General features: G+C 39.9%; 1 protein-coding gene across 1 annotated transcript in view; it reads right to left on the bottom strand.

Moving 5' to 3' along the window:
* Positions 1-25784, bottom strand: part of LOC309672917 (serine/threonine-protein kinase TNNI3K) — a gene marked incomplete at both ends in the record, with an annotated part of 92388 nt that overhangs the window by 50002 nt on the left and 16602 nt on the right. The window contains 12 exons of the mRNA XM_082484539.1: positions 3123-3227; positions 3594-3788; positions 3905-3962; positions 4048-4140; positions 5188-5244; positions 6471-6557; positions 8613-8762; positions 9407-9501; positions 10156-10260; positions 10352-10496; positions 17389-17527; positions 19011-19109. Coding sequence (XP_082340665.1) covers positions 3123-3227; positions 3594-3788; positions 3905-3962; positions 4048-4140; positions 5188-5244; positions 6471-6557; positions 8613-8762; positions 9407-9501; positions 10156-10260; positions 10352-10496; positions 17389-17527; positions 19011-19109 — 1328 coding nt within the window. The remainder of the gene's footprint in view (positions 1-3122; positions 3228-3593; positions 3789-3904; positions 3963-4047; positions 4141-5187; positions 5245-6470; positions 6558-8612; positions 8763-9406; positions 9502-10155; positions 10261-10351; positions 10497-17388; positions 17528-19010; positions 19110-25784) is intronic.

Here is a 25784-nt window from a genome sequence, read left to right as displayed (position 1 = left end):
TGGGCGAGGGTGAGAGTGGAGATGTCTCTGCCCACCCGATTGCAATGTGGAGAGCCCGAACGCTGCTCAGGAGAAACATTCCCATGGGATCAGCTTGTGCTGCGGTGGGCATCGCTCACAGACCACAGCTAGAGCACGCAGGTTGTGCTTTCCCTTCTAAGATTTCCCTGAATCGTGAATTCCTTCTGAATCGCTCAGAACTGGTTACTGCAAAGCTTTGCAGTCAAACCACCTGATAATGAGTTCTAATTAGTTCAAAACATATTAGAAGAGAATTTGAATTGTGCTTAAGAGTTTGACTGTCCTAATATCTCCTGCTAATTAATGGGACTGTTCGAACAAGTGATGTTATGGACTGTTTCATTTTGCATTGGCTCAGAACATTTTACGGAGCTTAACATTATTGAATAAAAATCGGGGAACAGACATTTCTTGTCAACAAAATTTTACCTGCTCATATGAAGATGAAACTAAATTTTTCATTCTTATTTTTTGAGATCCATTTCATAGAATCACAGAATAATTTTGGTTGGAAGAGACCTTTAAGATCATCAAGTCCAACCATTAATCCACTACTGCCAAACCCACCACTAACCCACGTCCCTCAGCACCGCGTCTGCCCCTCTGTTAAACACCTCCAGGGATGGCGATTCCACTGCTGCCCCGGGCAGCCTGTGCTGGTGCTGGGCAGCCCTTTCCGGGAAGAAATTTCTCCTAATATCCATCCTAAACCTCCCCTGGGGCAGCGTTCCAGCCACTCTGCCCCAAGGCTGTAGCGCCCATGGGGTTGGTGTGACCCAAGGGCAGGACCCGGCACTTGGCCTTGTTGAACCTCATACAACCAGCTACAGTAAAATTGCAGAATATGGCTTATATTAATATACGTAAATTAAGCTGCCATATAGTCAATATACAGTGATAAATATAACACAACAGCAATATCCTTCTAAACATCATACATTTATCATATCCATACAGGAACTCCATATCTGCACCTAAAATTTGCAGTTATATATAAAGCAGAATTTGTGCCAATATTGCTAACCTAGGACATATAAATCCCAGAAGACTGCCTTGAAGTGATATGGTTTGTAAGACTGCATTTTTAAGACTAAAATAAAGAAATGTGGAGTTTCTTTTGCATTAGTGATCTGATTTTCTTCTGCAGTCTGCAACGTTATTTTTTCTTTCGTATCCACAAATAGAGTTATTCTGTCATTTTAAAAATGTGGCTTCAAGAGTAGGTACATATTTTTGAAAATACCCTTTTGAACCCAAACTTCATGGGAACTAAGAGAGAATTCAAAGCATTATTATAATAATCATGCCTCGCTCTCAAATTTGTCACTATGGGCCACTGCCAGAGAAAAGACACTGGGTTCAGTGGGCTTCAGCTTGCACTGCTGTGACTGCTGTTATACATATCTGCACTTTGTGTCCTTGTTACGCTTCAAATCCCAAGAAACCCCACATTTATAAAGGACAAACGCTACAGTTGGGTCCCTCCCTTCATAGGTGTCCTTTGTAGAGCTGTCAGTGTAGGTACACTTACAGCAAGAAAACAGAACCTTTCCCGTGTGCTGTCGTCTTGGAGACACCAACAACAATGTCCAGGAAATTGCTGCAGCCTCATATTTTTTTCAATATTTCATACCAGAACCCTGAACTGGGCACAGTCTCACAATCAGTTTACTTCTTTACTCAGCAAAGGGAAAAATCCAGCTCCTTTTTCAAAAGAGTGCATGTCTTTCACAAGGAATGTTTCACTGAAGCTATCAGTGTCACTAAGAAATGAAAACTTACAGCAAGATGGAGGAAAATGTTATTTATTATATCACCCCACCTCTATAGGACTGGTCACTTGAGATATAAACAGAATGAACGTTCCTGTGATTTTTCTAAAAACAAGTCGTTAAGCTAGTGGAAAATGAAGAGGTGTATGTCTGACGCTGAAGAAAACCCATTTTATAACTCACTCCAGCCTACTTGTAAAGAATTCTTTCTGTACCAGCTTTCTTGTCACCATGCTCCTATATATGAAAGAGCTATTTCCAAGCAAACTACTGCAGCTAAATAGTGCAACAGCTGTTCAGCACTAACTTTGTTCACCTGGTTGCTCTTCTTTAAATATGCCTATAGGTAATTTTGGTTAGTCCCCTTCCAAAGCAGAAGTTAGTGCACAATGACTAGTCTGAGTGATTTCTGATGTAGACATGACACCAAAAAATTCTGTTCAGTAAGGAAGATGTTTCTGGCTTCTAACAAAGACTGAACATAGGTGGGACAGATGCGAGAAAATACTAGGCTGTAGCAGTCGCATCCTTCATTGACAGTTACATTTCGGCAAATGTGACTCATAGTGGTTTGTATAAAAACTCTGAGTTTTTTTCACTCCAGTTTCATTTCCAGAAGGAAATCTGGATAACCGACTCATGTAGACTCTCTCCTACTTCTCTGCCAGTGGCACTGTCAGCTGACTCCTGGGCCGAGATTTACCTACTGAACCTCTCTGAGTGTCAGCTTTGGGCTCTTAGTCTAAACTGGATGGCTACTCCCCTCCCCGGAACAACAAAGGCTCATCCAAGGTTCCTCCTTTCTCAAGGCAGGCACCTAAAACATGCGGGAGGGATCGCCTCCTGGAAGTTTTTCACATTTCTGCAGCAACCTTAGGGGGACTAGTGACTAGTTTAAATCAGGCACTTAATTCTTAGAGGGGCAAAAGTAGGTGAAATTAATTAGTTAATGTTTTGGATTAAAAAAATTTTACCGAGGAAATCTATTAGACAGCATAAACTGTAAAAAGGCTATCCCACAGGACTAATGTATGCAAATAGGGTACAAATATTTTGCAAATTTCAGATAAGATATCTGCCAGTGAAATGATTGTAAGCACCAAGTTGACGACTGTCTATTAAGTCCTTCAACTAAAATGTATTAAAGCCTCCAGTGAATGTGAAAGCATCATGCCTCAGTTCCCCAGTCCAACCGATGCAAGCAGACCTTCCTCCAGGCTCCATCAGTGTTAATGAGGTACTGCACAGTTACAAGAGTCTGCAAGTACAGGTGAGACTGCCGTGAGGCTTCGTATTCCCAGAATTTTTAGGGTAAAGAAAGAAACTTACCTGTTCAAATCACGATGTATGATTGGTTGTGTGAGATTGTGGAGGTACTCCATGCCTTTGGCAACATCTACAGCAATGATTAATTTAGACTGCAGATCAAGAGTTCTATATTTTGAAAAAAAAAAATACTCAAAGTTAATAAACAGACAAGAATTATCTGTAAATTGCTTTTCTCTGTGAATCATGGAACCTTTAAAATGGTTTTAAATACAAAATGATGCTATATAATCTATGTAGTGTAAAAATATATATGTACATAATATATAATGTAAAATAATGACTAAATAACAATTTTGTGATTACTTATTAATTTCCCTTGTACACCAAATAATCTGAATCAAAGCTAAAATTTTTCTACTGTGTTACTTTCTCTATTGTTTTATATTGAAATGAATAATGTTTACATCAGCATAGGTTTACTAGTCTTCCGAATTCCGTACCACAAGCCCAAGCGGAGAAGGAGAGGAATACCTCTTCTGTTCATGAAGCAGGGAGAAGAGCGATCCTCCGGAAATATACTGAGTGACTATAGCAAATTGACTTGGGTCATCTAAGCAAGCTCCCACAAACTGGATCACACATGGGTGATTCAGTCGGCAGAGAATGGAAACTTCACGGCAGAACATGTCCACATCAGATTTGGAGCAGTAGGTATTGGCTCGATAGCTTAGAATTTACACAAGAGAAAACAGTAAAGTAAAAATATAATAAAGTATGGGGTTTTTTTAATACTTCAAACTAGGTAATTAACCAAACAAGATGGAAAGGTCCGACAAACTTACCGTTTGATTGCGACAATTTTATTTCTGCATCGTCCCTTATATACTTTTCCAAAAGACCCTGAAATAGTTTAAAGTAAATAAGCACAAAGATACTTATTATGAATATCAGACATTTAAAACAGATGCATTCTTATTGCTGGTACCTGAGCCGATAATCTCATGGAACTCTATTTCAGAGAGCTGAAGATGGAAATGTGATGGCAAACCAGCACGGAGGAGAAGAACATCTGCCTTTTCTGCAAAAGAAAACACTTATCCTATTTGTAAAATGCAGGGTCATGGAGAAGGACAGAATATACGCTTTTAACTTCACAAAACCATTGCACAGTAAAAGCTGATTTTCCTTCTGTAAATTGGTTGACTGGTAATCCTGTTCCCTTTTCTTTCGGTAACCACAGCAAACCCCAGTAACAGACAAATACTTGCAACACTACTGTTGCCTTGGGCATCCGTGGCTTTAAAATCTTATCGCTGATGAACACTGTCCCATAAGCATATTCTGCCTGTATCATGTGATGGTCGCATAAAATTCTTTATGCAGAGAATTAGTTCCCTTTTTTCTGTGTAGCTAGTGCTCATTATTGATGCAGGGGATGTTATTCCAGATCTGACCGACTCTTGAGTGACATGTGGAACCTAAATTTTGCAACTTAATTTAGTTAGCAAACATCTCTACCTTGTTGATCTTGTTGGTTTATTACTATAACGTTTATCAGAATATTTGTAAATGGAACATTTCAATGCTGCTGTGTAAAGGATGTAAGGATTTGATTATATCCAGAGTGAATATTTGAAGTGGAAAATTGAAAGCACCACAAAAAATGAAATATTTTAGAGTACAAATGTCCATCTGAATGTTCCATCTATATGTGTTTCAGCTTAAAACAAATTATTTTTGGACAGAATTTTTGTTGTAAAGATAATACAGGCATTTTACAGTAGAATTCAATAAAATATTTGTTTGCATTCATGGATATGTGTGTATTTCATTTGTGCTAATTCACAATCACATCCTTTTCTCCAAAGAAATAAAAATAAATATACTTTTTAAAGTAAATGAAAATAAGATTAATACAGGATTTATCATGATGCTGAGCAACAAAGCTAAGTATATAGTTTCCTAAAATTATCCTAGGTATATAGCTGCTGCTTATGCACATCACTACATTTCTGAACAATGAAAATTCCAGGAATAATGAATCTTGCATAGTATGTTTAGGCTGACAAACACCTTGGGTAAAAAGAGCATAGAAGTTCAAGTTTTCCCTTGCCATTGAGAATACCTTTAGTCATGCTTTTAATCTTTCCCAGCGGGGATGGCACTGACACGTAGGAACCATCTGAAATAGAAGAACAGAAGGAATTTTATGGACACTACAAGCATCTGTACTGATAAATTAATGAGGCAATGATTGTTTAAAGAATGAATACTAAAGGCGTGGAAATACACGTAAGCCCACAAAGACATATGATTGTGACATTATATTGCTGAGTTCTTGAAAGCAATTTGTATACAGCTTCACTAAACGCTGCAGAATGATACTGACTTTCACTGGTGTTAAAGGCAGCCAACATAGCCTTTTAGATCAGCTAGATTTTGTAAAGGAACTCAGACCAGATACACAAATTCTGACAACTGGCCTGCAAGCATATTGCACTGTTTAGTTCACTGACCAGATTTTCCAAAAGACCTCAGCTTTCTCCATATAACAAATATGCCATCTCTTGTTTTTCTGCTTAAGTGGGAGGTGAGTTCTTTTAACAATTGGCATTAAAAAAATCTGTCTGGGTGTGCTGATTGATTACCAAAATAAATTTCCAGTACCCGAAAAACTTAGTCCCCTAAGGTTTACACACGTGAGGGACACTAAACCTAAACCTGCAACAGGTCAAACTATGTAGGAAGCAGATTGGTCCTGTGGCAGACGGTAGGGTTCCTCCCGGTTCCACGGCAGGAGGAGTCACTGACCTGGACAAGCCACCACGTGTAACGTATTCACCCTGTCTGTAGGCAGCATTCTCTACACACGGCAAAGTGTTCTGTTTATCTAACTGCACGTGTTAACGTCCTTCTTGGCACTTGTCATTCACTTGCCAATACAAATGAGTATTTTTGTAGCAAAAAGGGTAATTAATTTTTCCTAAGGGGGAATTAGACGTCCAAAGATACCAAAAAATATGAAGGTGACTGAGTGTAGAAATATATCAAATGTCAGTAATCAAAGACACATCAGAGCTAAACAACACAAAGAGAATGGCTAAGCAAGGCATTAAGGATGTAAAAAGGTATGAGTAATGATTACTAGGGATTGATCTTCATCTCACAGCTTTTAGCTTTTCTTTCTAGGGAGTAATACAAAGTGACAACTCTATTTTAAGATAAAGGAAGAATTTTGACATAAGTAAAGGGTACCTGGAAAATGGAGTTTCTCATGACACTAATTTTCTTTGTGCCAGACAGAATTGATCCAAAACTCCCTGACACCCGTGGAACATTCCCAGAGACTTCAGCAGGCTTTGGATCAGACCCTTCGGTTAGAGAATAAAGCGATTTCTCAGACCATACCTCCTCCAGGTTGTGAGTATTCATTACAGGGTGATTCGTCTTGAGGTCTCTTATAATGCTTCAGAAGGGTCACAATGGCATCATGACCTAAGAAAGAAACAGAAATATAAGGATTTGCAGGTAAATGCGATAGTGGTTTGTGGTTGCCTTTTTTTTTTTTTTTTTAAATTGATTTATACAAAATCAGGGGATTTTTAAAACAATGTACAATGTGCCTATAAAACATAAACAGACACACTGGCACTAATCTGAAACATACTATGATTCTTAACTACAGAAAGATAAGGAAATACCTGCTAATAAAAAAAAGCATGTTATTTTCATGAGTCCACCTAATGCTAAAATGTGATATATGGCAATAGAAAAAACCCTGCTACAGAAATCCTACAGTGAAAGTTGACAATAGTCTTCAATAGGCATTACAAGGACAACCAGTGGCTGAAAATATTTCATTCCTGGTGTCCGAAACTGGACACAATTAGTGCACTATATTGCTGCAGACAGTGCTACACTCATCGTTCTCCTTTGCAAGGAACCAGAAGAGAGCAGTGTACGCACAGCACACATGCTCTCGGATGCTAGCAGCACAAAGCTCTGCTTGGCAACATTCCAAATTCTTTTCTAAACCTTTCAAAGATGCGTTTTCCCTCATCAATTTCATACAGAGTATTTTGCCAATATCAGGTTTTTGAAATGCCTTTGAAACTCGTAGTTTTACTATATTACAGTAATTCTCATAATAAATAGTACTGCAATGCTTTTGGAGGCAGGGGAACGTCCCAGAATCCCTCAACTTTTTCCCCCATCCCCTAGAAAACACACAGGAAAGAGCATTTTTGGGTTGCTGATTTGTGCTCGCTGTCAAGAGCTGGGCTCAGCGCTGCTTCTTGGGACACCCGGCTGATGGGAAACGTTCCTGTCTGCTGCCTATGAAGACGAGAGCGGGCAAGGAGAGGGGGAGAAGATGCGCATTTGTACTGAGGTCATGATGACTGGATCGGGTACCAAATGCTATCTACCGTGTCCTGCTTCTTCTGTTGCAAAGTTTGTTGGCATTTCTTTAAGGGTGTTTTTCACTAATACCCGAATGAGTACAAACTTTTTGGCTTGTAATAAGCCAGGGAAAGACCACCTGTTATGGAAAGGTTGTTTGCTAGATCTTCTAGGGTCCTGCAAAAAGCTTACAACTCCGACTCTTGAGGGGGCTCGAGGAAACGGAGGCTTTTCTTTTGACTCGCATCCTGTTATCAGAAGCTGCCTTCTGCAGGAAAGAAGTCCTGCTGACTCACCAGGCTGCCGGGGGCATGAGCTCACACCAGAGTCTCAGCACAATGGAACAATTCTTTAAAACACAGGCGTTTAAATCAAGGACAGCTTTTTACAGGCAGCAGCTTTCTGGACATCAAAATGCAGGGGATGATTGAACTAAATGTTTCGAGTGTTGTCACTACCATTAACATGAATGCTAACCCAAAGAAGATGATGGTCGCTTCTTTACCAAAGCAACGAAGAGACAGCTAAATACCCTTCGACAGTCCATGGGGGTGCAACCGCAACCCCAGGAAGAATAAACTGAAGGGTGTCCCACATAAATCCGTGGCGCTCGAACACTGATGAAATCCATAAGTGGATGCAAGCACCAAAAACTTTTTCAGGAAGAAATAAAGCTTTTTATTTGCGTGGAGTCAAAAACAAGACAGAAAACTGACACATTGCTGTACATATAGGACAGTATAACAGGAACCATGGAAAATGCCTTGCTTTGATCCATATTTACAAGAATTTAAGACTACTGGCTCTGATTCATTGCTCCTTGTAATGGCTCCTTCAGTAATAAAATTAAAACTCCTCGTGCACATACCAGAGGGAGAAATAGGCTTTTCTGAGCAGGCTGTGTATTTTCTATTTTAGCAGCACATAAATACTCCTGTCTTTGAGTTTGTTTTGAATTAAGCTGATGTTTAACAGAGCATCTGAGAAGATAAAGGAAGGGGCTGGTTTTTATAACCCTTCATGCCAGGAACTGGAAAGCAGATGGTGAGAGCTCTTAGTCTACAGGGACTGAGGGGTTATTTTGTACAGTTCTCTCCTTCCTGTACTGTTCTTATGGATTTTGTAGCAGAAAATAGAAAATTGAAATACCTTTCTCATAAGCCCACATCAAACAGGTCTGCTCATCCTTTTCTCCACTGGACCTGCTGGGATCACAAGCTACCAGATTCATATCAGCGCCATTATCCAGTAAAAACTGTACAAGTCGAATATGACCATGGTAGCAAGCACAGTGTAATCCTAGAACATCAGAGAAGCATGGTAAGCACAACTGTCAGAACATCATGATAAGGCTTGCAGCAACAACTATAAAGCACAAATTGATTTCCTCGATAAAGGAATATATTATAAAAAAATACCTGAGGCAATAGGTGCAAATAAAATATTAACACTGCAAGAACCAATCTGTTACCTGCTACACAACATGTCAGCATTTACTCTTCCGCCTGCAAATCACATTTAACAACTTTGTACGGGAGGAAAAGCAAGTAGAAACAAAGAAGGCTCTTTTTTCATTCCCTACAGTAAGGATGTGGAGGTGTGTGGCCCTTCAGACGCTATGTCCTACATGCCCAGTCCCTAGCAGAACAATACTCGGGCCCACTTCTTAAACTGCTTAGAAACCTAACCATGGGACAATCATTTTACATCAGGTTTTGTTACTCGTATACAAGCTAACGAGCCTGACATATCCTCACAAAACTCTTATCACTTCTATGCCTGCCTGCAAACCTATTTCAAATAAGTTGAGATCTGTCCTAAAGGTAATTGGATGCTGATCATCAAATTATCATGGGAATTACCCTGGAAATCCTGATTGTGTATATAGCTTCCAAATTTTTTGGTGCTGGTGCACTCATCCACAAGAAGGATGATGATGTTACCTGTATGTCCATCTCTTCCCTGGTGATTGATGCTTACAACATTCTGGTCAAGAAGAAATTTTACAAGTTCTATGTTCTTTCCATAGGTGCAAGCACTGCAAAAATAAAGGGGAAAGTGAATGCTATAGTCCATAAAAGGACAAATACTTTGGGTAGCCAAAAATTTAAAAAGAATTGCATAGAGATAAAAATGTAGCAATAGAATAAAGGATCTTTAGAAATGTGCAAATGCATGATTAATCCACCAAAGCATGTTCATTTCTGTCATTTCAGAAACATTCCAATTATTCTTGAATAAATTAATTTTGCACAGCTATGCGAAATTAATGCAGTCTGTTTTGCAAAGTGCCTCTTAAACAACACTTTACAAACTTACAGCATCATCACCAAACTATTCTGACACCTCGTTTCTAATTTAGAATATCTAGACTCCAGCAGAATTCTAGGCAGAACAGGCTCCAAACTCAGCTTCCAAACTGGACAGAAAGAGAACCTGTTATTCATACACACGTTGACAAACCTTTCTACCTTTCTCTTTCTCGCTTGCTCTCTCTCTATTCACTGTCTGGTGCCACCTCTTACTTCACGTCCTCTCCTGTATCTCCAGATACACACTTACCCTCCAGCCTGAGCTCACTGCTTGCTTGGTTTCTCATTTGGCTGTTGGGGAGACATCTGTTATTTTGGGTGTTGTATTACATGCATGTCTAAGTGGAATTCTATCGATAACGGTGTTTTAAACATCTCACCTGTGGAAAGCTGTTTCACTGAATATATTTTCTTTAGTGAGACTTTCTGTTCCGGAGAGCTGAATTATTTCCTTGACAACTTCAAACTTTCCATTGTAACACGCGCTGAAGATGAAGTCAGTAAAGAGTTGTTAACAACACCGGCTTTCTCATCAGGCCCAACCCGTGTAAAAGAGAGCTGCTCCGTGTGACTCACAGATGTAAAGGTGTGTCTCCATAGATGTTCACCACGTGGGGCTGAACTTCAAAGCTGCTCTGCAGTAGGAACTTTACAATTTCATGGTGTCCAAATCGACAGCAGAAGTGCAGAGGAACGTGATCTTCGTTGTCCTGAGCATTCACTGTCATTTGATCCAGAAAGAGACCAAAGGAAATATTTTATACTTAACATAGATTATTTTGGATATTTAGTGACACTTTATGCGTTGTGCATATATGTTATAAAATCTCCTACAAAAATATTTATGGTCCTATTTCTTTAGAATTGAAATTTCTGTGAGCTTTCATATATCAAAACTACATTACTCAGTGTCATCTCTAGTGTACTGTTAAGATGACTTTTTGCTTTCTCCAAGTAGCAGGTGAATTGAATGTTTCCATGTAGCTTTCCATGAATGAGTCGCGAGTTATAAATGACCCTTAGAAAGAACAACTGCTGTCAGTGTGTTACAGTGTGAGGCAAAAGTAAGATATGTAGTTGCTATATGTAAGAAAACGATTGACTGAGTTATTCCAAATGCATGGAACAACAGTTATTAATTACACACACTAGGAAGAAACATACTTCATTGTTGGTCTTAGGAATGGAAAATCCAGTTGATTTTAAGGTTTATGTTAGTTCCTTGAGTAGCAGAATCAAGGAGTCTTGATACAGTTATACAGTTACAAAAAAGAAATTTAAACAAAATAAAGGAGACATAATAAGGATATGTTTTTCACAGTCACTTAGAATATAAATACATAAAAGGCAAGAAAGGAAGAGGAGATTCATTCAAACTTCTGGATTACCAATGTTTTCATTTTGCTCAACATCTCTCTTCACCTGCAAGGATGATTACATATGCCCTTCACATATTTAAGAAGATTAGCGCATTCTTTGACATAACATTAAACTATAAAAGAAAGGCCAAAATTAGAGACATTGTGGGGCAGGAATGGTATTTATCTCTGTTGGTTCAACATAATTTCATCCGGGAAACAAACAATGTGAGTTCCAACGGTATTGTTTTGTTTAAGAGATTTGCCCTTTTCAGTGCTTTATGTCACAAAAACATGCATATGTTGCACACAACTTAAATAAATATATCAAATAGAAGTCCTTTTTTTTCCTAAATTTCTGAAGACCAATTCTTGTATCCTTCTACCTGCAAAAACAGTTGCTTTAATCAACACACAACAGCGTAAGATTAAAAGCAAAAGAAAACCGAAACTAATTTACTCTAAATACCTCTCAAATAAGCATATGTACACGAAGGATTTGCATTTGATGTGATTTCTTAAGCTCCTGGCTAGCTCATATTCTCAGACATTTTGGGTGAAATAATAGGGTTGTTGTAGAATAGTCAGTATTAGCAAGTAATGAGGGAATTTCAAAAATTCATCGATTCAATTGGCTTTTAGTAAGACCAAGATTCATTCTTGAAGATTTGCAAAGCACTTGGAAACCAGTCAGTAAGTGATCTGTTACGTCAAAATGCTGTTTCAGTTAGTTTGCAGAAGCAAATTCACATTTCTGAAACCATCTAATTTTGGCTGCTCTCGTTTCAGTGTAGCAAGCAGTAATACTGCATGCTTCTTATCATGGGCTTCTCTTTAAAAATGATTCTGTAATAGAACAATATAAACCCAACAAGTCTTGAGAATAGTTCTTATCAAGTGAACGGCGCGAGACTAGGGCTGCATGTCTACTGATAACAGAACCACGACTGGGAACCTGCCTGGCATCGAGGCCAGGATCACAGAACTGCTGGTATCTACCAATAGCAGCAACCTGTCCCCCAGGGAGCTGCCCCTGGAAGATCCGCGACCCAGGCAGGGCTTGTTTGAGACTGACAGTTAGCCAGGGAGCCTTCTGCATGTTTCCAGGGTAGGCAATTGCATTCCAGCACCTGGGAACCTTCTTAGGCATGCCTGAAATGGGTATGGATTTACCTGGCCGGCTCTTTCTTAGTCCACCCAGTAGCAAGCAGAGAAGAGAGTGGGCAAGGCTCTAGGCAGACTTCTCCATTGGTACAGAGACATACAAATACTGTTTCGATTATCCAAAAAAGGTCTTTAGTCGCTTTGAAAAGAGAGCGTGTGTTTCTGTGATTCTTAGTGTATTTCTTTCTATGTTTAAAGATAGAATAGCCATAACTGGTTGATATCATAAGGGAGAGCACTGACAAATCCAGTCCATTTTGTGCAATATTTAGTTCTCAGTTTGGTCTGGCACCAGATCTTTGAGACAGTTTACAATAAATTAATAGACTTCTAAGGAATAATCTGTCTCCAAACTTGTACTACACAGGCTTTTAAGCACAACTTTGACAAATATCTCAGGAAAAATTATTTCCTATAGCTGAGTCTCCTTGGGACAAAGTGTAAACCAAACACATTCTGAGGTTCTGTCTTCTCTTGATTCTCTGTGAGCAGAAAGAACAATCAAAATTAAAATAAATCTCTTTTAAAACTTTTCTGAAGTAATGCTGAATGCTCACAGAAATGGACAGTCCTTTAAAATGAGCTGAACTTATAACTTCACTGATGTCTAGTGACAGATAGTTCCAAAGATGAATTCCGTTTCAGGCCAAAAAAAAAGAAAAAAAGGAATTTCTGTAACTTACATTAAGCCTGTGGCCTGCAAATTTCATTAACGGCTCCCACTAACGTTCCTAGCAGTCTTATATTAAAAGGAGTAAAGAAAATGAAACTGCTTTATTTCTCTATTCCAAAAGAATTCATCACTTTATAGATTTGTGTGACATGTTAGCCTTTATTTTTTATTATGATGTGGTACCAGACACAGATTCATTCTGAAGTGCAATAAATAAGAGGGAAATAAATGTCAAAGTTTTATAATAATAAATGTCAGCGTTTTAGAACCCACAGAATGGCCTGAAGGACACCAGGGGTCTCACGGCCACGAGCTTCTACAGCACAACGAGGTGTAAGGTGGAGCAAGGAGGGAGACATAGATCTTCTTTGTTTATGCAGTTGGAAATAATGCCAAATACTTGCAAGCCGTCTCCTTTGCCCCTGGAAGGATATCTAACTACAACACGGGGTGATGGCTTTTGTTTTAATTGATGGCTTTTTGATTTCTAAATGAAACATGACAGGTAAACTAGAATATTGTCTAAGAAGAATTCCAGAGTCAAGGCAAAACTAAATCAGTCAAAAAAACTTCAGAATGGAGTTATGGCAAAAAAGTACATCGTATCGATTCAGGAATTACTAAATAAGAGTACAGGACAGTTCTTCAAATTGAGATTTTTAAGTATTTTTATATTAAATTGAGGATAGATAGTGCAACTGTCATGGCAGTCAGAAATGGAACATAAAAAAAAAAGCGGAACATACTGACAATTCTGAATTACCATTACTTCTTAAAAAGCCCCACCTTTCATTCGCCCATTTCTTTTTCTGCCAGAGCGTTAGGACACCAGCAGAAGTGTGGCCGTACAATCAGGCCAGCTGATAACACAACAACAGGCGAAAACCACAGCTCTTTATTTTCAGTAATCAAGTTTACCTTCCTTCATGTAAGTGGCAGGTGAGACTGAGAAACAACAAACAGTTAGGTGACTTGGACTTTGGTTCAGAAGTCCTGAGACCCAAACACATACCCTTCTGATACCTAAAGGGCTCGACAGCACACCCCTCACGCTCAGGACCATAGCCAGGCTACTGCTAAAACCAGCGAGTCACCTGGATCTAACACGTGGTGCTGAATATTCATTCTTAGAAACTGTACAGAGAAAAGATAGGTGTGGACGTAGTGAAGCTACAAGAAAAGCAAGAAGGAGACAAAAGGAGTTCAGTCCGATGAAATGAGGAAAGAGAATGGCTATTTAGGAATACTGATGGTTTCTCATTGTAATGAACTTCCTTTTCTACTTTACTTGAAGAAAAAAAAACCCTTCTCTTTGCTTTGTTTATTACAATTATCCTAGAAAAAATCTACCAGATTACAAGAATGAATCAAAAACTGTGAAGTGATACTTTGTACCCCAATTATTGCTACATTCTAACATTTGGATGTTCTAAAATATAAAAATGAACTGGACAGAATAAATAATGCAAGTTGGTAGCAATCATATTGACTCAGTAATGCAAAAAAAAATCTCTACGGGTTTGAAAGGTGTGAAAAAAGAAAGAAGGGCATAGAAGTTGTTAAAAACAGAAATGAGAAATTCCACACTAAATCAGTTTGTAAAAATCTCAAGATAGTTAAGGCACTTTAAATGACAGCAGCTTGTAATGGCACGCTGGTCTTTGAGATATAATAATGAGCTTAAAATTATTTTGGAGCTGAAAGGAATCTGATCAATACCTCAAGAAATATGCTTGAAAGACCTTATGTGATTTCTGAAAATACAGAGAATTCACTTAGTCCTTCCCTACAGTGTTTATGTTAAGACAAATTCTGAGATCAGCATCTGGAGAACCGACTGTACTTGCAACATATTGGTTTTATATACATGCATATGTAAAATATGAACATTTGTGATGATATATACATGGGCAATACATTTCTTTTATATGTTTTTCTTATATGCTGTGGTTGGGCTGAAGAACAACTTTGGCTATTGTTAGACTGCAAATGTCGCTATATTTCAGCAGTGTTCTGACCTTTTCACTCTGATTCAGTGGCCACTGTTTTTCTTCAGTTGCCATGGCCTCAGAGCTGATCAACGAGTCAGTCAGGTTATGTTAAAAGAAACAGTTCAAGTTTGTGACACCAATTACTGGTCTGCGCAGAATACTGCTAAAATTTCTTCAGGTTATTTTGCCAATTAGTTTCATTCCTAGGCATTTAAGAGTTGTTCCTCTGCTGCTATATTTATACCAAGTTTCAAATTGTGCTACTTTGTGAGTAAAAGACTTCCTGCTTCCAGTCTTCTTTTTTTTTTTTTTTTCCCAAGGCTGAAGATTCCGAATCTAAAGAAAAGAGTCTGAAACAGTGTCCCAGATTCTTTTCCTTTTGGAATAAACTATCTAACTGTTAGAGAACCTCCCACTGCCTTGTTATGGTGAGTGAACGTCTATTCTTTTCCCTCACTTTATTATAATTATATCAGTTCAGTGCACACACACCGAGACTGAAACATCAAGAGCTCACTATTGAAAAAAGTACTTACAAAGCTGAGTCATGCTGTTTCCCTCCACGCTTTTTTTACTGCGCAAGTAGGATGTGTGTACTGTAGGCAAGGCTCACAGAGAATATGGTAAATTTATACTGTTAAAATCTAGCAGAGAAAACGAAATTGGGGAGAAACACAGTCTTAGTGCCACCAGCAGAGTAGGAAGAAGGGCATACGAACGATGCTGCTTTTGGCACTAGTGGGCATACTGAGCATGAAGAAGCCTCATGGGCTCTCGTCCCTGCTGTAACAGCTGTTCAGGAATGGCAGTGCTTCACAGAGTCGGCACCGAGGACTGTAGGCTTGAGAGCACAGAACTTGAGCAAAATGACCACTCCACTGTCCTCTCCTGGGGTATTGACCGGGTGAGATTAGGAAAGAACTGAGCCTGGCAATTTAACGTGCTTTCAATGTGGCTGTACAGCACCACTGTTCCACCTTCCCCTGTTACGCTCTATCGGCTTGAATTCATGAGTAGCTATGTACATCGACTGGAACCAGACATCGTGTAGGATACCAGATCGAGAAGCAGCAACTGAAGAATGTTGATAACTTCTTGTTCTTTCTATAACATGCAGCATTCTTGCAGCAAAGGTGTTCTTTTTTTTTCTTTGTTTCTTGTTTTTCCAGCTCTGCTTTTCCAAGATCAAATTGTGATATCCCTAGGCAAAATCCTAACCCCATTGAAATTAATGGAGTTTTTCCATAGACTTCACATGGACCAAGGTTTTACCTTGTAGATATAAGTTAACAAGAGTAATGATGTGGTTCAAAGATGTATTCAAGAGCATTACTTTTGCAAGTAGTTTATTGTTCCTTTTCAAAAAACTTTTTTTTCTCTTCTTCTGAGGATAAGAAATTAATTTCCAAATAACTTTAATGTTGTTTAGTATGTAAGAACCTCTGCATTAATATGTATAACATGCATAAAATGTGACCCCTAAGTTTTAGCATTGATAAGACTTTGTAGGATGCGGCCACAAGTGGGTATGCACATGCCTGTGATCAAGTGTCACGGCGATGGAAAAGTAAGGCTGGAGTGTGGTACGCCTTGTGCCTTCTACATTGCTGGAACAGCATAAGGAGAGGGAACAGAGGAGCAAGCGTAAGAATTCAGCAGTACTATTACTTGCATGCTAATATTAATTACAATGGAAAAGAATTTCAATTGCAGCACATGCAAAAAATACAGCACTGAACTGTAATGTTATAGTCTTACTGGCATCAGCATGAGATCACCTGTAAACAGAATGCACAGATTCCGAACTTTCATAGAATACCAGAAGGATGCTAACAGACTTTTGTATCTGTCCAACCCACTATGTCTCTCACACACAAACTTTCTCTTATAGAAGATGTCTCACAATGAAGCGTATAAAGCTTGTGTAGCGTAACGAAGCATGTGCTAAAAAGATTCCATTTTCTGTGGAATTGTTTGTGACCCATTTGCAATTTCTCATCTGAATTATTTTAAATTACTTGCTCTATAATTTTGACTTAAAATCCTTCATCTGTATCTCATTTCCCAGGAGTTCACTATGCATTGAAGTAATTTTGATTGGAGATACATACCCCACGGCTGCATGTCCTCTCATTGGATGAGTGTCTCAATAGTAAGCTACCCCTGTATATTAATCTTAATTTTGTTTCTGCTGCTGTTTTTCACCTCTAACTTATTAATGGAAACAGAATACAGGTAAGATGACAAACCAAGCATACTTAAGAAGTGAAAAAAACTCTCCCACTATTATTTTTTTGTTTCAGTTGCCAAAGGCAATACACAAACACACCCCAAGTATGTGTTAGGAAGCTGAATTCAAGATTCCAGGGCTGACACTGTTTATAAAATACAACGTTAAAGTTATTTTTTTAAGATATTTTTTCTTACCATCAGCTTTGCTTCCCTCTTCCATCAAAAGCTTTGTAATGTTGAGAAAGCCTTTGGCAGAAGCCAGATGGAGAGGTCTGTCTCCAACTTCACCACTTGCATTCACATCAGCTCCGAACTTCAGTAAGAGGTGGGTTACCTAAATATTTCATCAAGGCTCATTAAAATATCACATGAAAATAAATCTTTTGACAAAATCTGGTAGAATATTGCATTGGGTAATAATGTATGCGGGCATCTCTTTAAAGTGAAAACAGGGAGAGGAGAGTCAATAGAAAACTCATTTTTAAGTTACATATCTATAAAAATATTAACATTTCCAAAAGCGAGTGCTCATTCTCTAAAATGTTATGCACGGTAAAGCGCCAGACACAAGACGCATGTATTTGTTTAACTGACCAGTGAGCATAATAAAGCAAATGCCCTCAAAGTCCGCAAGTGTCAGAGCCCTAGCTCGCTTTCCGAACACTGCCTCTTATCACAAGAGCACCATATGTGCTTTTAGCACAATTTCACAAGACTGTGACTATTTGTTCAGAAGCGGCTTATGGCAAATAAGCAAACTAATCTCTCAGCCCAACATGCAAGGAGTTTCTCAATGTTACTGCATGATGAGGCGCATATATATGAAGAGACAGATCTCAGGAACACACCCGTGGTTCACTCCCTGGCTGTCACTCAGCCACACAAGGAGAGCATTTTCAATCATCTGTGCATCTGGACTCTGTTATTTCAAAAGCTTTTCCTACAACTACCCCTCAAGGAACTTGAAGTAACATGTCACTGAAATGAAAAATATACTCTACCTATAGGTCACCCTTCGAAACTTGAAAATATCCCAGAATACATGCTTTCAGCCAAAGAAACGTCTAGGAAATGACTTCCATAAGCCAAAATAGGCTCATTATTACATTTCACATAACAGGGCTATTCAAGGCAAATGACTGGACTTCTAGATTAACCGTATGTCGATTATACTCCAGCAAAAGAAAGAGAATTGGGAAGTTCGATGCCAGCTTTGGTCAGAACTTCGCATGATGTTTCAGTAAGTCTGTGATCTGTGTGAACGAAGCAAGCACAGCTGGACTTGTCATGCGCACAGCACCTCATGAACATCCTGCTCTCTAAATTATCGTTGTTTCCATTAACTTAAAAGCGGCTACAATTTAGTTTGTGAATTCTAAGGAAAAACCAATAGATTTGCCATTTAGTTATTACAGGGAAGTGACGTTCACTTCCTTGGAGAGGTTTAAGAAAGTATACGCCCATTTCTTATGCAAGCTCTGAAATGTGGGATGAAGAAACACCTCAAATGAAACATGCCTTTGGGTTCGAGTCTGTTTATAGAATACCAAAGCTAATGAGACAATCTTTTCCTTCAAGAGGTCTAGAGGGGAAGATACCAATTTTTGCTGAGGTCCAGCACAGAAGATTAAAATGTAGACAATTCCTGTTGATATTCAGACTCTGAGAGCTCCCAGAGATTGACTCACAAGCATAACTTCAGAATGTGAGGCCTTTTCAGGGCCTTCTGGAACGTAATGCAAAAATGTCTAACACTAAACATATCATGGCTTCACTGTTCCACTTCTCAGCTTTCTGAAATTCTCCCATTTAGTTACCTGTTCATGGCCATAATACGCAGCAATATGCAACGGGGTGAAAAAAACTGCGTCCTGAACATTCACATAAGCTCCATGCTGCAAAAGAATATCAACAGCCTGGAAGGACACAAACAGAGCATTCCGATCAGAAGCACTATATACGCGTGGTCAGCTAGTGAAACAAGATTTCACAACCTTGCATCACCAGCTCAAAAAAAGCAAAAAGCCCCAAACAAGCAAGCTATAAAGGTGAAGAACTGAGTACAACATGTAAAAGTGATTAACTTACAGTACTTTAACTGAACACTGAATGTCACCAATGCTTCATAAATAAACCTGAAAATGTGTTTGACAGTAAAAAGACTGCTTTATGAGGTAAAAGGCACAGAAATGACTGTCTGGAGTTTCTCAGAATAACCTTTAATTTTCTTTTAACCATTATGAACAAAGAGCAGTAAACCTATCAGAGTTGTTAGAAGCGGAAAAAAACCCACAAACCCAAATGAAAGATCCTTTTAAATGTAAATGTGTGAAGGTAAATCCTCAAGCATAATTCCCTCAGCATGTAAAGATTTCTTGGTGTTTTAGAAGATAATAGCCCTTTGGCTTCAATAAATAAACCTAAGTGTTTTCTTTCAAATTTCCACTTTTTTGGGCTTTCAGGAGGCCAATGTTTTCCTGGACAGCTATGAATTATCAAACGTTGGCTTTCTGAATAGCTGTCAAAATAGAAGTCTGAATGAAACCACTTTGGGTTAACATTTGAAGCCTAGAGGCTGCTCATTTTTTTGAAGCACAAGGGGGTCTTTATGCACGCTAAGGGGCTTGTGCCATGGATTATTTGAGTAGTTCTACATTTCATTTAGATGAATGCTAATTTTTGAGTCTAATGATGATGAAAGATGCTGGACTGTGACTCACCCACCCTACAGTGAGCAACTGGGAAACACCTCCCCGGCAATTGGAAGAAACGACAAAGAAGGGGAAATGGCCAGCTTTGACGCTATGCTATTTACACCTGCACCTCCCCATTGAGACTTCCACTGACGATGCCAATTAATGCCAACTGCGACGATGCATATTTCTGTCAACTGCTGTCTAAGCTGAGACCACCAAATCGTTTCACACGTGCAACAATGGGGCCCGTCATTTGAATCCATGTCATTCTCAAGTACTCGGAGAATGCAAACCTGTTACCAAGCAACATTAGCGTACAGGGATTATTTCTTTACACAATTAAAATTGAAATACATTTTTTCCATGGGACTGCCTGAATACATTTTCTGTGTAAGGTCCTTTCCCTGCCATATTCAAGTATGTCTATTCCCCATTAGTTTTAGCCATTTCAGGATGATACCAGCGGTGAGCCTGCCCTGGAAGCAGCACTGCAGCGCCGATTGTCTCTTTGGAACCCAAGAGCTTCAACAGGCCCAGCACATTATAGGAGGCACCCAGGTGTTGGAAGGACTAAGCCCTTCCATTGAAGACAGGCTGGAGGAGGTGAGGATTGCTTTGTTCCTATGGCATTATTCTTCAGCACCTCTCTGAGTGCAAATGATGAGAAGTGTTGGCCATTTGTACCCAATACTATTTTCCAGAAGCTAGAAGTATCCTGGGAGAGTGCTAGGCAGGGACAGGCACAATTCTGATGTGAATGGGATAAGCAGTGAGCATTGTCTATGAGTTAGATCACAAACAAGCCCCACAAATGCTGATGCTTGTCTTTGGCTGCTGTGGTGGTGCTCCAGAGACACATGAGTTCCAAGCATGGGGCAAGGGAGAAGGCGAGAGCTGGCCCGATGGAGAATACTCCTGAATGACGGCAATCCTGGTGACGAACAGCATCCCAAGCAGCCATAGCCAGACCCGGCGCATGATACAGAATCATATAACCACCGAGGTTGGAAGGTAGCTCTGGAGATTGTCCAGTCCAATGCCTCTACATAAAGCAGCATCTCCTAGAGCCGGTGTCTCAGGGCCATGTCCAGTCTGGTTTTGAATATCGTCCAGTGTCTAAGAATGGGGACTCCACAACCACCCTGGAAACCTGTTCCAGTGTTTGAGCACCTTCGCAGTAAAAAAGCCTTTTCTTCTGTTTAAATGGCATGTCCTTGATTTCAATTTGTGCCCATTGCCATCCATCCTGTCACTGGACACCTCTGAGAAGAGTCTGGCTCCCTCTTCTTTACTCCCCCCCTCGGGTATTTGTACACATTGATAAGATACCACCACAGCCTTCTCTGCTCCAGGCTGAACAATCCCAGCTCTGCCAGCTTCTCCTCCTATGTCAGATGCTGCAATTCATGAACCATCTTCACAGTCATTTGCTGGACCCACTCCAGTGTATCCATGTGTCTCTTCTCTGGGAGCCCAGCATGGCACACAGTACTCCAGGTGCCACCTCACCAGTACTGAACAGAGGGGAATAATCACCTCCCTCAACCTGCCGGCAGCACTCTTCCCAGTGCAGCCCAGGATGGCTTTTACTGCGAGGGCACATTGCTAGTTCATATTCAGCTTGTTGTCGACCAGGACTCCTAGGTCCACTTCTGCAAAGCTGCCTTCCAGCTGGTCAGCCCCCAAGGGAAAGTAAAGTTCACATTTGAAAGGAATATTGACAATGAATCATAGAAAGACTGAGGTTGGAAGGGTCCTCTGGAGGTGTCTAGTCCCCCTTCCTGATCAAAGCAAGGACAAATTTCAAAGATCAGGTTGCTCAGGGCCTTGTCCAGTTGAATTTTGATTATTTCCAAGGGTGTAGGTTCTGCATCCTCCCCGGAAAAGTTTCAGTGCTGCACCACTCTCATTGTGAACCCTTCATCCCCTTTATATATAGCCAGAATTTCCCTTGCTAAATCTCATGTCTGTTGACATCCTTTTGCTGTGCATCCTGTTGCTATAGTTCTTGAAGAAAAGCTTGACTGCATAAAAAAAATCTTATGAAAGGTCTCCCGAGGTCTGTAGAGAGGCTGCCTACCCATATATCAGCTGAAGAACAGCTCAGTAACAGCCTTGGCACAGGTACTTACTGGTCGGGTGTTAATGTCTTCAGGTGGTAAATAAAGAACACGCTCAGTTACTGGTTGGTTAATACAAACGACTGCCTCTGTTGTGCATCCCACGTCCAGACAATTTTCAGCATACTAGTAGCTTGGTGGACCAGAGGTGGGGAACGCAGGGCCAGACAGTCTGTGATTTAATGGCTTGGTCACTTCAGAATGATTCATCTTAGACATTTTCCAGCAAACTACTATCATGAAACTGAATTTGGAGCTGTTGGCTCTGAAAAGAGATGTCTGGACTTGTAGCTTTTACAAGAATATGGTTGAAACTTCTTTGGATTAGTTTGTTTTTAATTTAGGCGTGCAACTGTGAGGCACACACTCAGGGATGTGACCACAGCTCCGATTCTCCTTAATCTCTTTGGAAGCTGGAATTCAAAATTTAGATCCATCTACAAGCTTCAAGGTGGATCTTCTCAATGATAAACATAAAGCTAGATGAATTTTGATACATTTTTCTAGGCTGTAGAAATGGCAACCGTGCTAGCTACTTGTGATCTCCTGATAAAAAGAATTTTGTGAGTCATATTAAGCAAACTCCACTCAACTGTAAAAGATGAGAGGGGTACAAAGACAATCTTGATAGTTCCACAAACAAGCTATCTTTCTAAGAAAGAAAACGGAATCTTGGAAAACACTGAAAGTTGTCATAGGCATTACAAGTAGGTGAGTATGCTGGAGCAATGTATAAGGAAAAAAATTACTTCAGAAAGCAAGGGGAAAATTTCTGATGCAAAAAGAGCTTTAAATTCTTACATAAAGTCCAAAAAATATTTTTATCCTCAGGAGACATCTAACTATGACTAAAAGTGCAGCTCCTAACCTATGGGAAATGTTCAAGCTGCAGAGAAAGCAGCTCTTGCTGACTTTATTCAATGGGGCAAGGGGGCAACAGAAGGGAGAACTGCAATGGTCAGCTAAGGTCCAGTCAACATCACAGCCCGGAGGGAAGGGAAGGGAAGAGAGGGGAGAGGAGGGGAGGGGAGGGGAGGGGAGGGGAGAGGAGAGATCTTTAACCTCTCAATGCCTCAATGTGGCTGCGTATAGTCAGCAGAGATTTACCGAAGGTAAGTTTTGCCTAACCAACCTGACTGTCCTCCATGATAACATGACTGGAATTTTGGGTGAGGGGAGAACAGTGGATGCCCTTTACTGTGACGTCAGCATGGTCTTAAACACTGTCTCCCAAATATTCTTGTAGCGAAGCTGAGACCTTACGGTCTGGATGGGTGCAAAGCTAGGTGGGTGGAAAAGTGCTAAGATGATGGGGCTTGGAGTGTAGCAGTTAAAAAGTTGTACTTTGCCTCGGGGCTGGTATCAAGTTGAGTACTACAGGGCTCTGTACTGGGCCCTGTCCTGTTTGATGCCTTTAGCAACAGTCCTGGAGGCAGCAGTGGAGTGCACCCTTGTCATGTTAGCAGAGGACATCTAATTATGCCCTCGGTACACCTCAGGGTGGGGCTGCCATCCACAGGGACCCAGACGGGCTGGAGGAAGGGACAGACATGACCCATACAAAGTTCAACAACAACAAACACAAATCCTCTACTGCGACAGCACAGGCTGTGGGAGCCTGGCTGGGGAGCAGCTCTGCTGGAAAGGACCTCGGGACCCTGATGGACAGAGGGCTGAACGTGGGCCAGCAGCACGGCACGGCAGCAGAGGCGGCCGGCAGCTTCCTGGGCTGGCTCACAGGGGCAGAGGCAGGAGAATGAGGGAAACAACTGCTCCCTTTTTCCTTGCATAACCAATTTTTAATTCAAAATGATACTTTGAATACTTTGAACAATAGTCTTACTTTGTAATTTTTCTTAAAATTCTCTTATGAAACATTTATTCAGAAGCTTTTTGAACGTTCAAGTCAATTATGTTCACTTCAGAGACAATTAATTAGGCTACTCCGAAGGTTAGAAGGAGTCAACAAAATAAAACATAGGACAGACGACATAAAGACTTTGTCTTTTGGACAAGGGCAAGGGATAAGAAATCCTCTAAGAAAATAAAATCAATGATTATTGACTTTTTAGCAGGTGAAATTTAAATGAGAAGGCAACTTCAAAAATTAAGGCCTTTGCACCAGTGCTAGCCTCTGTACACCTTACACTGAAATATCTAAAGAGCCTGTCATGATTTTCAGAGTTCTTTTATTAATTAAGCTATTAAAATAAAAATATAATTAGTGGCAAGCATTTGCCTAATTCCCTCCAATTTAGCAAATGTAGATATGATCAGTCATATCCTGCAAAGTGTCTTTGCATTAAGTTATTGTAACTTCTAACTCTCTGTGTACCTGTAAGAATTTTAGAACCACCTCTATCAGACTGAATTAAGAAACTGCTAAAGGGGGTTCTGAATGTTTTAAATACAACTTGCTGATGAATGTACAATTAATTCTCTTTCTTAGGAAAATATCTACTGAAATATTTAATATATGCTCTTCTGTAAGACGTGAGGATAGACATCACACCAGCAATAAGCTTTTGCATGTTCTTTTATCTTAGCTGTTCAAGCCAGATGAAACACAGGTCACAGATAAATCATTCATGAAAGATACAGGTACTGGTGTCTTGAAACAAAACGCTCTCCCCAGGATTGCTTTTGCTACAGGGTAGCCAAAGAATGGTTGGTTTATTTTATATATTTTGCTGATATTGGTAGATGCTAAACACAGAATAGTTTAAATGTTTTTGTGCAATATTACTAAAAGATAACTGTTCTGGACAAAGAGGTCACTGTGAATTTAACAATACCATAGTTTTAAAACGTTGCATTTACTTTGACTTCTTCTAGCTTAAAAATGGGTCTCACGTACACTTGCTGCACAGGACATTCTTGGGGAGAAAGCACAGCTGGAGAAGCGTGTTGTCCAAGTTTGTCACTGTTTGCAGACATCAGCTCCATCAGCTTAAGGCAAGCTGCTTTACTGAGCCACAACTCGAAGCTTTTTCACTTGAGTTTGCTGAACACCCTGTGTTCCCATTCGTGGGCTGTAAAAGGCTTCCTACTCTTCATTCAATCTGGGCGGTTGTTTGGTAGCTATTAAAAATAGCTATTGAATTCAAAACTCATGAGTTGCAGTCCTCTTTGTCACTGGCTGGAGCCTCAGACAGGCAAATTGTGAGGATCTTTGCTTCCCCTTTATCTTACAGGTGTGTAGCCACATATATTGATGCCATGTGAATACCATTTCTGCGTTCCTGGTTCTAGAATGATTCTGAAAATGTCTGAAAAATTGGTGTCAGATAAAACAAAGGGCTGGGAAGATGCAGCACTAGCATAAAACGCAGGGAACGAAAGAAGAAAATGGGGACTTTGTGAACCATTTAAATAGGCTCGCACAAATTTAATGTTTCAAGGCTTTTTAAATCATTTGAACCTACTCCTATTATTAGCAAAATTCCAGTGAAGACAGGAGGTGGCAAACATGCTGATGTAACATATGACTTGTAAATGAAAAGGGATTTATTACTGTAGAAAATCTGTAAGATGGGACTAACTGCCTTGTCCCCAACAGGCCCTTGCTACAAACACATTCACACTTCAGATTCTCAGCTTTGCACATTGCAAAAATTAAGTAGCACTGGTTCATTCTGCCTGCAACCCTCTGTCCAGTTCACACATCCATAGATGTTATAATCTCAGAACGACAACTTTAATTTACAAAATGAAATAGGCAATGATACTGGTTTTCCAGTGCAGTAGTACTGGACGACACATAAATGTGTATGAG

The sequence above is a fragment of the Vanellus vanellus genome, assembly GCF_965231255.1.
Source record: "Vanellus vanellus genome assembly, chromosome: 5".
NCBI lineage: Eukaryota > Metazoa > Chordata > Aves > Charadriiformes > Charadriidae > Vanellus > Vanellus vanellus.
The sequence above is the reverse complement of the archived record's forward strand: the minus strand, read 5'-3'. Positions and strand labels throughout refer to the sequence as shown.